Source organism: Labeo rohita, chromosome 3 (assembly GCF_022985175.1).
Source record: "Labeo rohita strain BAU-BD-2019 chromosome 3, IGBB_LRoh.1.0, whole genome shotgun sequence".
NCBI classification, from domain to species: Eukaryota; Metazoa; Chordata; class Actinopteri; order Cypriniformes; family Cyprinidae; genus Labeo; species Labeo rohita.
The window spans coordinates 13,351,175-13,364,651 of record NC_066871.1 but is presented as its reverse complement, the minus strand read 5'-3'; the positions used below and the strand labels follow the sequence as shown (position 1 = coordinate 13,364,651).

At 37.1% G+C, this 13,477-nt stretch overlaps 1 protein-coding gene across 1 annotated transcript; it reads right to left on the bottom strand.

The window, feature by feature from the left end:
• Positions 1-2,164: 2,164 nt before the first annotated feature.
• On the bottom strand, positions 2,165-12,273 carry arf2a (ADP-ribosylation factor 2a). Its single transcript, XM_051105312.1, has 5 exons — positions 12,177-12,273; positions 7,439-7,596; positions 6,847-6,957; positions 6,638-6,762; positions 2,165-4,310 (listed from the first exon to the last, which is right to left on the bottom strand). The coding sequence occupies exons 2-5, from the start codon at positions 7,584-7,586 to the stop codon at positions 4,149-4,151; spliced, it is 546 nt and encodes a 181-aa protein (XP_050961269.1). The 5' UTR covers positions 7,587-7,596; positions 12,177-12,273; the 3' UTR covers positions 2,165-4,148.
• Between the last annotated feature and the right edge of the window lie 1,204 nt (positions 12,274-13,477).

The window sequence follows — 13,477 nt, the reverse complement described above, 5'->3', positions numbered from 1 at the left end:
GTAGGTATGTTTTGATGCTGGTTTAAGCTGGTACTTTGCTGGTTTATGCTGGTCCTTGACCAGCAACATGACCAGCAAAAACCAGCTAAGGACCAGCTTAAACCAGCATCAAAACCTACCTAACCAGCATACCAGCATCAAAACATACCTACCAGCATATGCTGTTTTTTTCACCAGGGACAGCATCGTCTTTTAGTTATAATGTTTTTGAAAACCCCACGTCAAATTATGTCACTCCGGTTAACTAATGCAACCTCGGTTTCCTGAGATAAGGGAATGAGGGTTGCATAGCTGATGTTGTGGGCAATTGTGAAAGAATCCCCAGTAACATGAAGTGAACTAATGACCAAGTTCTTATTGATGTGGTCTGGAACTTCATTACAAATAAAGATAGGATCAGAAGGAAGGCTACAAATTGGCACTGTAGAGCGTCTTGTCTTCAGATCCATCTTTATCGTTTGATTTCTGCATAAACCTGTATGTTTGCCTCTCTGGTAAACATGGTGTAAATCGGTGGGCGGGGCTAAATACAGCGACGTAGATCTTCTTCTGCCGAAGCGGTGCTTATCTACACCATTACGTCATAGAGTAGAACATTCCAAAAGCTTCTTTTTTGGCAGACTGCCTTCAATACAACCTGTTTTTAGAGTAACGACAAAGTTTCGAGTTCTGAAACTTACAGGATGTTTTTATAGTACAATGCCCTCTTGTATGTTCATGTCTTCCTTTCTTCAGTCGTAAAGTAATAGTTTTTTGCGGGAAAACATTTAAGGATTTCTCTCCGTATAGTGGACTTCTGTGGTGCCCGTGAGTTTGAACTTCCAAAATGTAGTTTAAAAGCAGCTTCAAAGGGCTCTAAATCTAGTGATTAATAAATAATAAAGTTAATAAATAAATAAAAAAAAGAAGTACAGTTTATATACGTTTTAACCAAAAACGCTCGTCTTGTCTAGCTTTGCCTGTTTTTTTCCAGGTCAGTACAATTAGGAAAAAATGTCGAAAAACTCCCTTCTTATTTTCTCCTCCAACTTCAAAATCATACTAAGTCGCTGCAGAAGTACTGACCCAGTGTTTACAAAGTGAACATGCAAAGAAACATTACAAAAACAGTGATGTAGGACGATTTTAAAGTTGGAGGAGAAAATGAGATGGCAGTTTTTTGACATACCCTAACTGTATTGAACCGGGAAAAAAACTCACGCGGACCTAGACGCGAGTGTTTTCCTCAGGAAACATAATTTCTTTGCGACTGAAGAAAGACAGACAGGTAAATCTTCATCTGACAAGGGGTTGAGTACATTATCTGTACATTTTTGTTCTGGAAGTGAACTACACCTCGAGTCTGTCCCAGCACCTCAGCCCATAGGCTGTAGTCACTATGACTATGTAGAATGGAAGTTCCATGTGGCTTTCCCTTACCACATTTATCTTGGCTCAGTCCTGTCTTTGCACTCCTTTTTAACTAATGACACCTTTAGAATGGGGTGCACAATTATTTTGATAGGCAGTTATTTTTGTAACTAAATGTTACCAATGCTTTGGCAATGTAAAGCATTTTTACCATGTCAATAAAGCCACTTGAGACACTTACAGAACTTTCAATTAATTCTCCAAGTTGGTGTTCATGAATAAACATAAATTCATATTTTAATGCCCCAAGCAAAAATATGAAATGTTGAGGTTTAATGAAATGACATTACCTGCTGACCAGGGTCAGATATATAGCTCACTTGTCTAAAAACAAAAAATAAAATGTGAACCACCAACTCCACTGAAATGTCAGGTCATAATATGTATGTTTAATTCATGAAAAGACTCCTGTAGAAAATTTAACATTTTAAGATTGATATATGACAATTTTTTTAAAAGTTTTTTAAAGCTGTAATGTCCTGTGCATAATCTGTTTCGGTGTCTACATATCAAAGAGATTGGACAGTAAGGCAAACTACTAAGGCAAATAAATAAATAGAGATATCATGCTGACTTTGTCTCTATAAGGCATTTGTTTATCAATTCGGTAACTATATAAATCTATCCCAGTTAGTATCAGCTCCACAGCACCATCTAACGATAAACTACAATATGGCATGTCCATATCAGAGCTCTAGAAACCACGCAGATTCGAATATTGATTAAAGCAGTAAAATAAAGGAGCAACAATAAATCAATTGTAATAGAGATCTCTTTATTATAGTGCATTTATCAGATGTTACAAGATGGGTTTTAAAAAAAAGCTAAAAACAAAAACCATTTCAGTAAAAGAAAACAAACATGTGCACACGTTCCTTGCTTCTATTATTTTACAGAATATTTTTGAAATTAAAGCTTCACATCTGAACATAGGATAGCTAAATGAAATCTGCAAGCTAAATACATTTTCATACTCATACACTTTAATTACTTGTCATAGATGATGCTTATTCAAATAAATCTTTTATCTACTACAGTAGATCTGTATCATAATAACTAAAAAGGCCAAAAAACATTAGAGTTATGAAACATGAATTTCGGTGACAGACGAAGGGGGAAGAAAACAAATCAATAAAATCCATTCATGTCGCTATCGCGTTTCACACATGGCGAAACATCACCTATTCCCTTGTGAGAGGTCAGTACAGGGTCAGGACCACTGGGATCTTTACAGCAGAATGTTTAATGCTGTATTCAACACTTGCAGTTGCCTTTGGAATATGAAGGAAAACAACGTGTTTGTCAGTTTTGGATTATTAGATGCGTGTACACGTCCTCAAAGCGAACATCTCTCTGCTGGTGCTTGATTCTATCAGTGACGTGTTTCGAAATGGACTGGTGCATCAGGTAGAGCAGCCATCGACAGATGAAAAGAAACAAGGAAGGAGGAAAGAAACCAGAAATATGGAAGAGGGTACGACTAGCTGGCTAGAGGAGTTTGCATTTTGACCTGCAGCTGTTCTGCGATACATAGAGAGAACCAACCGAGGAACCACTGGACGACTCCGAATCGCTCACAGATCCGCCTGGATCTTCATCTATCATGCATCTCAATTTTAAGTACAATTGGGAGAATAAATGCATCTCAAAAAGCCCTTAGTGGCCTCACCTGAACGCTCATGAGATTCTGACTGTACATATGATGCAGGACAACTTGAAAGAGACCAAAATAATGAAAAAATTAATCATCACAACAATAAAAAGAGCTAAAAGAAGAATCACTGGAGTGGGAGCAGCTCGCAAAAGGCCTCGCTGCTCCAGCAGAAGGCGCTCACTCCCTCCATACTCCCACAAACGCTCATCACTTCTGCAGTCGCCGCTTACATGGCAATCAAACACATGTAAGGCTGTTAGTTAGTGCCTGGGATCTGATTGGATGATCAGCAAGATCCAAAAAAAAAAAAAAAAAAAAACAGACACACAGGGTCAAACGATTTCTTCCCCACAGGCAATAGTTTAAGACGTTTTACAAACCAACTTTGTGTAAACGTAAGGTTTCACAGGCTTGTGCTTGAGGACAGCAGTAGGGAAAGCAAGCTGGTGGTGTTCACATGAAAAGCGTCATGTGACGTACCTGAAAGCATTAGCATGATTTTCAAATAACGCGAAGAAGAATGGATGGAAAAGAAATGTCACTTTATTGTCTGATTTTTTTTTTTTTTTTCTTTTTTCCCAACCTGATGCAGGTTACAATGAGTTTTATCAAATGTAGGGGTCAAAGGATGGCAACTCACACCTTGTAACATTTTAGACATGCGTGATTGCTTCGAACATTGGGAAAGGGAAAAAAAAAAATCAGGCCTATAGTCTGGTTTCAGTGTATTAGGTAACAGAAATATTTAACATCCTGGGTCATTCTTTGCGTGCAGAAAACCACGGGGAGAGGAGGGAGAAGAGAGAGAAAGAGAGAACCGTGCTGTACACTGAGTGTCTATTTTAAAAGGCACAGCAAGGCTACTCCCACCCTCAGTTCACACACATACGAACACACACATACACACACACTTGCATGTGTATTACAGACAGCACTGGGCAGAGTCTCTGACGTATACAAGACTGGACAAGAGAAAGAAATGGATAAACTGGGCAACCGGGCAGGACTGAAACCAGTGCTGTCACCCTTCACACACATTCATACACACACAGCGCTGACAGAAGAGGAGAAAGGGTGGAATGGATCATTTAGCGTTTTTGAGCTGGTTGGAGAGCCAGTCGAGCCCTTCGTACAGGCCGTCCCCGCTGGTGGCGCAGGTGGCCTGGATGTACCAGTTACGATGACGCAGGGAATGAAGGCCCAGCTTATCTGTGATCTCGGCTGCGTTCATCGCGTTGGGCAAGTCCTGTGGTGGAACAGATGGGAAGAGCAATGGCGTTAAATACTGAGCTTTTTAAAAATATCATTTTTGATTTGCGTAATACTGATTCATAAAAACCCAAGATCATTCTGATCATTTTTACCAATTTGCAGATCTGCAGATGTCACTGTGTTCTGCTGAACTAACTTTAATGACTCTTATGAGCCAGTTCTCAAAAGTTATTTAATAATTTTTGAATGGCTAATCTCAATGTCAAAGCTGAAATTCTTAGTATCACTTTTGTCTCATTTGGATATAGTGAACATGATTACATCATCACATTTTTATCCGCATTGACTCGTCAGAGGAAACCAATGCATTTCATTCCTATGAACCAAACAGCAATGATTGTTGATGTTTAGCCCCACCCCCGTGCCCAGATTGGTTCGAACTGTCATCTTATCAACTAATTAAAAGATTTTGGACTTCTGAACCATCAATCATCATGTTTCTTTGGAAATTTGAACGAAAGCAAAGTGAAAGTAAAATGCATCATGCGTGCATGAAAACAAACAAAAAAATAACATATTTGCATGACAGCACTCTCTGAAAAAGCACAGAAAAATATGACAGAGCACTTTGATGTAAAACAAACCAAAAACAAGGATGAAACAGCGGTACATATTGGCATCCATTTGGCTGTTATATTATGTAAAGTATTCTTATATAGTTTATAAAGATCATTTGCACAATTTTTTCTGTTGCACTCTGTATATTTCACTCTTATTTTGTGTGTAATTTGTGAATTATTTGCATATTTGTGTTTGTATATTTGTTGCACAGTTGTTTTCACTACTTGCTGCACTGTTTGCGTTTGATTTTCATAAAATATATTTCTCTTAAATTTTTTTTTTTTTTTTTAAACTGTGTAAAAATTATGTGTTATGTAACACTGCTTCCATTTACTTTACTTCCTAAATATTGTTGGACATATCTATACTGTCAGTAAACTAAATAGATCTGTTTTTCACTGAAGAGCACCTATAACAATATTGAAATAAATGGCTATAACTTGCTTGGGGAATGTTATATGTAGACAATTTTATTTGGAAGTGTAAAGCACCCAAATACAACTTTCTAAAGAAAAAAAAAATCCAAACTTCAGGAGTTTCTGTTTGAGTACACAGTAAAAAAAAAAAAACATCAAATTGTTGCTTGCGTTTTTCTTAAAATTTTGAAAAATCATTCATTCGTAGAGAAGACAAAAGAAAAATTGGGACTTTAAATGAGCTAGATGAGCTTATAATGATATATGGCAGTTGATGCGGACTGCTAGAATAGGTGTGAAAAGTGCAAGCGTTTCAGGTGCCCCAAAAAGGTCTTTAAGGGTTAATTAATCAACAACATAACTAAAAAGTGGCCAGTGCAGTTGTTAAAAAAACAGACGAGTTACTGGTTTGAATCGGTCTAAAGCACTTCTTATGCTCACCAAGGCAACTTTTATTTCATCAACAAGAAAAAAAAAAATAAAATAATAAAAACAGTATTTTCGTGAAATCATATATTTTAAAAGAACTGTTTTCTATTTTAATATATTTTAATATGTAAGTTTTTGTGATGACAAAGCAACAAATCTGAAATAATTCTAATATCCTGATTTTGTGCTCAAGAAACATTTCTTCTTCTTATCAAGGTTTAAAACAACTGCTTAATATTTTAGTGCAACTAGTGATGTTATTTTTTCAGTATTCTTTGATAAATAAAGTTCAAAATAACAGCATTTATTTCAAATAGAAATCTTTTGTAACAATGTAAAAGTCGCATCTCTCACTTTTGATAAATATAATGCTGCTGAATAAAAGTATTGCTGTAATGCTAATGCTGTAACTAACGCTGTAAAATATACATGAGCGTCAGTTGGTACTACATTACTATAATATTAAGGTAAGGTCAAAATTAACTGATTTGAATACAAATGCTTAAAGCACACTAAGTGAAGATTTTATAACAATAAAATTACAATTACATAATTTCTTTCTCACTGAATACTTTTTTAAGAGGTAAATGTGACGTTAAAATGGACCAAATTTGAAATCTAAGACTTTCAAAAGTAACAAAGCACAAAGCTTTTTGCGATTTATTGGATGGGAGGTCCACTACAATGTTCCGTTCACTAACTGAAAACAGGCTGGACTAATCGATTCTTGGAATTTAATAATCAATATTGTTTCATAAAAATGAAAAATCAATATTTTTTTTTTACCCAGACCAATCAATGAAACAGTTATACCTGACATCAGCCATAGCAGCAGTCAGAAAAGGAACCAAATTATTACATTGGGGTTGCTGAACTTTGTTTTTCCCTCTTTTACCTGTTTGTTGGCAAACACAAGCAACACAGCATCTCTCAACTCGTCCTCCGCCAGCATCCTCGTCAACTCCTCCCTTGCCTCATTCACTCGCTCCCTATCGTTACTGTCCACAACAAAAATCAGGCCTGTGGAAAAAACAGTGAGAGACTGAGTTTGTGCTCAAGAGTCGCTCAATACCTGGTTCTCTGTGTGTATGTGTAGTCACTCACCTTGTGTGTTCTGGAAATAGTGCCTCCAAAGTGGCCTGATCTTATCCTGACCACCCACATCCCACACAGTGAAGCTGATGTTCTTATACTCTACCGTCTCAACATTAAAACCTGCATAGAGAAAAGGGAGCTAAGTTAAACACTGGCTAGAAGAAAAGAGGGGCAGACAGAATGCCGGGGCCCCGCTCTAATAACACTACAGCCTGAGGGCAAAGAATTTTACCATATACACACACAGACAGCAGAGAAAGAGATGGGATAGAGGGATAAGATAGGACACAAAGAGATGGAATGAGAGGGGGAGGGAAGACAGATAAAAGTAAAATAAAAAGTAAAGGTGTGGTAAACTACTTTTTTTCCCCTTCAAATCAAAGTCTCTAAGGATTGGTTTCAGAGCTGGTTAGTTCGATTCATGGCTTAAAATTTTTTATTGATGATTTTTGTAAAAGCACATGGAGAAAATGAATATTTCCAGAACCGAGCATCTGAAAAAAAGGCACTTTTGCTGTACAAATACATTGTGCAAAGCTTATTAGACTGAAGTAGGGTTGACTGAGAAAGAAAGCATAGTAAAAGTGCAAGAATCACAAACCGATAGTGGGGATGGTGGTAACTATTTCTCCCAGTTTCAGTTTGTACAGAATGGTGGTCTTTCCAGCAGCATCCAAGCCCACCATCAGAATTCTCATCTCTTTCTTCCCAAAGAGATTCTTAAAGAGGCCTGCAAACATATTCCCCATGGTGGCGGATCTGCAGAGAAGAACAGAGAAGGTAAATGGAGTTACAAAGCAGATGAATGCATCATTCAAGTCACCATCCAATTGAAGTTACTGATTAAATTAAACAGCAACTTTTTTTTCTACTGACAAACAAGATTTTGACTGCCTAAAGATGGTGTAACAATAATATAGATCGGGGTGGAAATTGAAAAACAGAAGTTTAAACCCTCCAAAGGGTGATGCTTGCTCAAAGCACTCAAATCCAAATCCGTCTGCCACAGGGTGGGAAATTAACGAGGGCTTGTGACAAAAATGCCACCAAAATGAACAAAAATGGCCCAAAAATTCACGGAATTACATTTAGATTATCTTACACTGTATCAGATTGCCTCCATGTGCTGTATAGTGCAGCGCTGAGCCTTATAACCAATCAAATGTGTTTGTTGAACTTAGGAATGCACTGGCCAATTAGAGGCCCTTAGAATAGTAAGCACTGAAAATGCGGGAGCTGTGTTGAACGCTCGATTAATTAATGATTAAAGTAATTGGGTTTGAAATATTAAGGTGATTATAAAAATTGCCCTCACAAATGTTAAAAAAATGCCCCCGGAAATCAATTCCGGGGGGCAAATATTGGCCCTTAATGGAAAAGTTAATTTCTCACCCTGCTCTGCAATAAGTTTCAAGTACAGATATCTGCTAAGTAAATGCATAGTATAAATTCAAAAGTAATTAAAAAGCCAACACTATCCACAACCATTTACACAGGAACTGACTGAGCATTTAATGTGCCATGAATGCTTGTTATGGTTCAACCACATCGGACTCTGGGGAAACAAGTGTAGGTCAAGGCTGATTCACCATCTGAAGAAAAAAAGAGAGGAGGTAGGACAGTCAAAGAAACAAAAGGCCTGACGATGAGGTGAATGCAAGATGCCACCAGTGGAAAGAAGAGTATAGGAGGTAACCAGAAACCTGACAAACCTGTAAGAGGAGACACCTGCCCACTGAATTAATCAGAAACACAGAGAAAGAGAGGGCTGGAGAGCCTGGTCCCTATACCGACTGAGTTACACCATAATCCCAACTGTAACTCAAGCGATAAACTACAGTTTTAGACAATGAGGCCACCATATCCCTATTCAGACTGTCAGCCCACCTCTCCTTTCTTGTGCCATCTTTGAAGAACTATAAACTGCCAACCATAATTATTCCTACATTTGTTGGTTTTCATGCAATAGATGGGTTACCATGTTCTTTAAAACCTGTAATGCTTGAAAAATGTCCATACAAAAGAGCTGTGCCCATACAATCATTCATCAGTTTACTTTCTCATAACATTACATTGATACTTTGGACTTTGAATATTTAATTCTCTGCAGTTAATAAAGAAGGTGGTCATCTAAAGTCTGAACTCTAAACCATGTGTCTAAGTCAACAAAGACTCATTTTGGGCAAAAACGCGGCAAACTTAAAGGGAGAGATTGAAACTGATTCACTGGGCTTCTCTTATGCATCTGCCACTGTTTCAATCATGATTCAGCAATGACAATAAGTACAGTGACATTTTGAACTGTGACAAGTGTATCCTGTATTGTGAAGCAGCGATACCCTGTCCTATACAAAATACATTGTGCAAAATTAATTCAGAAGACTGCAGAATCACAAAAGATTTAAAGAACTTGAAGGAATGTACTTTGTCTACCGAGTGTAACTGTGGCACAAAAGTTAAGAATGATGTGAGAACACACCCATCGAGATTGTGAGAGCAGTGTCCTTTGGGTAAAAAGAAGAGAGGTGGGGCTTCAGAATGCAGTGACACAAGAGTTGAAACAAAGTCCCAACAGAACAAAACTACTACATAAGCCTCAAACTATTTGAAAAACACCCTCTTCATTTAAACGATGTGCTCCACAAGGGGCCACATCACTGAAAGAAGACCCTGCAAATACAAGGAAGTGCTAAAAAAATGACTCATTCTGTAACTGGCACATATTTTCACAGGTTGACTCACTGATCAGTCAGATGGGTTGCATTATGGTCGATTTTTGTTTCAGATAAAGAAAGAAAAAGTAAGACCATACAGAGAAGAATGGAACAATGGAGGAGAGAGAACAAAGATGCAAATTCATTTTTTTAAATCAGCCATAGGGTATGTCAGCAACAAATTAAACCACATCAATTATTTACAAAAACCAAAGTTGTTTAATTATTGAGTAGAAAAGGTGAAACGAGAAGCTTTTGCTAATGAAGTCATAACTGCACACTAATCTGTTCTGTGTAAATAAAGCTACAACCTCACACATTACATTGAAGATCACCTCAATCATCAGTCTTAAATAGAAAATGTGATGCCTGTAACACCTTTCAATGACCATGTCTTAACATGGAAAAAAAACTCATTGTGTTAAGTGAAATTTTGCCGTTTCTCCACTGTGATTCAATTTGTCCCTCTGCGCAGCAACACATTTAAACATCATGCATCAGATGTGTTAAGTATTGCTGTTTTTTTTCCACTGGTTTACAACAGCCTGAACTAGTCATGCTGAAACTGAGGGCATTTAAGGTTAAACCCAAGCTTAAATAACGGCCCTATTCTTGCTCTGAAGTCTTTATATTTAAAAAACAGAGTAACGTTCATAAACACTACCATTCCATTCAAAAGTTTAGGGTCGATTTAAAAGATTTTATTAATTATTAAAAAAATCTCTACTTTTCAGCAAGGCTACATTTATTTAATAAAAAAGTAATAATAATATTTAATAATAATAATATTTAATAATAAATATTACAATACAAAAATTGTTTTTTATTTTAATGTATTTTAAAATGTCATTTATTCCTGTTATGCAAACATTACATCCTGATGTAACATTATGTTGTTCCTATATAACTCCAGCAGCTGTCTGCTAACATTTACAATAACTGACTTTCACTAAACACACATTACATACAGAAAATGTTTATTTTCCAGGCAAGCTGTTTTAGCAAACAGCATTCCTGACATTTGGAAACGAACCACCAATGTTTAAATTGAAACTCTTAACCTTAAACCTTGATCAAGTCAATCTGAACAGAAATGAGATTTATGAGCTCTGGCTAATGAACAACTCATTATTAGAGAAATCAACACCTTCCCTGCAACAGCCTAGTGAAGTCACTTCATGCTCAAAAAATAATAGCGGTGATCAAGCTGACGATTAATCATAACCTTAATGCTTTAGATGATGTACAAAAAACATCCCTAACAAAAACAAACCAGGTGTCAAATACACCCATATCTCTAATGAGTCAATCAAGTGAGATTAAACACTCTCTAGTAGTCCATGGGATACATGTAGGATACACCTATGGAAATGAAAACGCTCATCACGCTTGCAAAAAAAAAAAAAAAAAAAAAAAAAGACTGAAATGGTTAGGACAACTCATTTATCAGGCAGTGAGGAAGTGAGAGCATAACAGAAGAGCTACAGAAAAATCACATGACAACATCTGATCCCATCCACAGTTTCAATGTTGCGACAGACACAGCCAATAATAGCGAGAAATGCTTCCTAACTAGAAATCAACACGTCAGTCATTCATAACCTGAGTGACTGGGAAGCTGTGCTTGCTTATGAAACACCTTATAATTCAACAGAAGCAGTACAACCACATCTATAAAAACAGATCTGGTTTGTCCATCTGACCTAGAAATGAATGGGGGTTAGATGAATTATTATTCACAGCGAACTACGATTACATTTTATTAAACTCAATCGATCCCTTCACGCTTTACAGTAGAAACCTAGTATTTGACATCTGCTAGTTACGTAGACACGTAATCACAATCAAAACCAATTAGCGCTATTGAAAACGACAGTTTTATATACTCTTTTTTTCATTACGTCAAAGACTGGATCAATCCTGTTCTCACTTTAGACACGCATAAAAGCTATCACTTCTGGTGAACTCTCAAAAACATGTATAATACGCGACAGAAACAACGTCAGTTTCCTCGTACTGAACCGAACGAGCTCCGAAACAAGGCCTAACAATCATTCACTCGTAATGGATTACGCACAGTGATTGTATGAGTCTCTAAGCTGAATCTGAGTCACTGTGATCTAACAGTCTGTTCGATTTCTTAATCATTTCCCAATATTTACAGATACGGGATAAAAGATCGCATAATCAATAGAGACTGTCAGCGTTCATTGTAAAGGGAGCGTTCTGCTTGTGTTGCGAGCGACGCCTTGTCTGCTATGTGCTAAGGGCGCAGGCGAGGTAACTAGATCACTCTACTGTTTACTTGGAGGCTGCTTATTTTACTCCGGTCACTCCTGAGGAGCTATACAAGTTTTAAAAACGGTAAAGACTATTTACGCGAAAACGGGAGGGCTGAAAACGTCTGTATATTCGGATAAGTAAGGCGCGAACTGGCTGTGCAGTTCCACATCAGCTAAGCAAACATCCGTTAGTTAGCCTGTTAGCCTCCCTGACTGAAATGATAATTCATAACCGACGTCTTGTTTTCTGTTAGCCATAAACAGACGACAGGTAAATTAAAAGACCTCTACATGACATACGTCAGAATGACACCGCGAAATCAGTCGTATCGCCATTATTTACCTTTTGGTGCAGTTTCGCTACAATTTTTTCCGGTTCTCCTCCTCACCGCTAAAAACAAAATGGCGTCTTTCTCTAGTCCGAGGACAGTGGCGTCATGGGCTCCGCCCTCGCCTAAGTGTCGTCCAATCGCATTCTCCGAAGTGTATGCGAAACCCCACCCCGTTATTGTCGTCGTCCAATGACTGCATCGTGGGCGTGTGAAGCCGCGGTACGCGTGTACAGGCCGCCTCTTCCCATGCAAAATGAAAGATGAGTCGACCTGAATATGTTTAGCAAATGTGTGGCCCGGATCATGAGAACCTCATGTTTTCGAACCGCGCTAACCAGAGGAATGGGTAATTATAAAGTTAAAGGGTAAATTAATTTAAGGTTGTGTTGGAAGAGGACTTTATAAATATATGACATATAAGCTGCTCTGACGGTTTAGCCTGTAACATGAACATGTAGGTACTGTATGAGGTTACCCTCTAGTGGCAAAGATGCTACAACGTGTCAGGTGCCCGTCCTGTAATAATAATGGGATGATAATAATCAGTGTTGGGGGGGGGTGGTAACTTGTTACATTTAACGGAGTTACGTAATTTAATTGCAAAATAAATGTAACTGTAATCTGATACAGTTACTGAGAAAAGGACACATGCCTATTTGATAACTGTTTTATTTCCTGTATGAGTTTATGTATATGCTTCATTTAACAAGATTAACTGTTTTTATCCAAGGCAGTGTTAAAATCATAGCTGTGCAAAGATTTCATTTTAAAAACTGTAGCTATTAAACTATTTCTTGTAATGATTTTAAATTTGTATTTAACCTCTGTACAGTCTCAAAGAGGTGCTAAAGACTGATTTTGTGCTTTAAAATTATTATAATCTTAATTCAGGTGATGAGGGATTTTGAAAGTCTGACAGTAATCAGTGTTGAGTACTGCTGTAAGGTTAACCCTGTCTGTTTTATTAAGCAAAAGGTAATCAAATGTGTTTAGTTGCATTACTTTAAGAAAGTAATTGAAATAGTTGCACTAGTTATTACATTTTAAATAGGGTACATTTTCATCTGTAACCTATTACATTTCCAAAGTAACCTTTCCAACATTGAAAAAATGAATAATATTAATAATAATAATATTAATAATAATATTAATAGGCTTTTGTCATGTCTTAAATCCTTTATGTAAATACTTAGCAGGGTTATTATGGTTAACGAAATAAATACATAAATAAGTAAACAGTTTAAAATATTAAATAAATGTTAAGTGAAATAAAACAGAAAAACTTCAGATTACACGACAACAACAAACATCT

Coding starts and splice junctions, on each gene's coding strand:
- arf2a (XM_051105312.1), bottom strand. CDS start 7,586: ATGGGGAATATGTTTGCAGGCCTCTTTAAGAATCTCTTTGGGAAGAAA. Junction 6,958..7,438: donor TACCACCATCCCCACTATCG/GTTTGTGATTCT, acceptor TTCTCTATGCAG/GTTTTAATGTTGAGACGGTA. Junction 6,763..6,846: donor CTATTTCCAGAACACACAAG/GTGAGTGACTAC, acceptor TTTTTTCCACAG/GCCTGATTTTTGTTGTGGAC.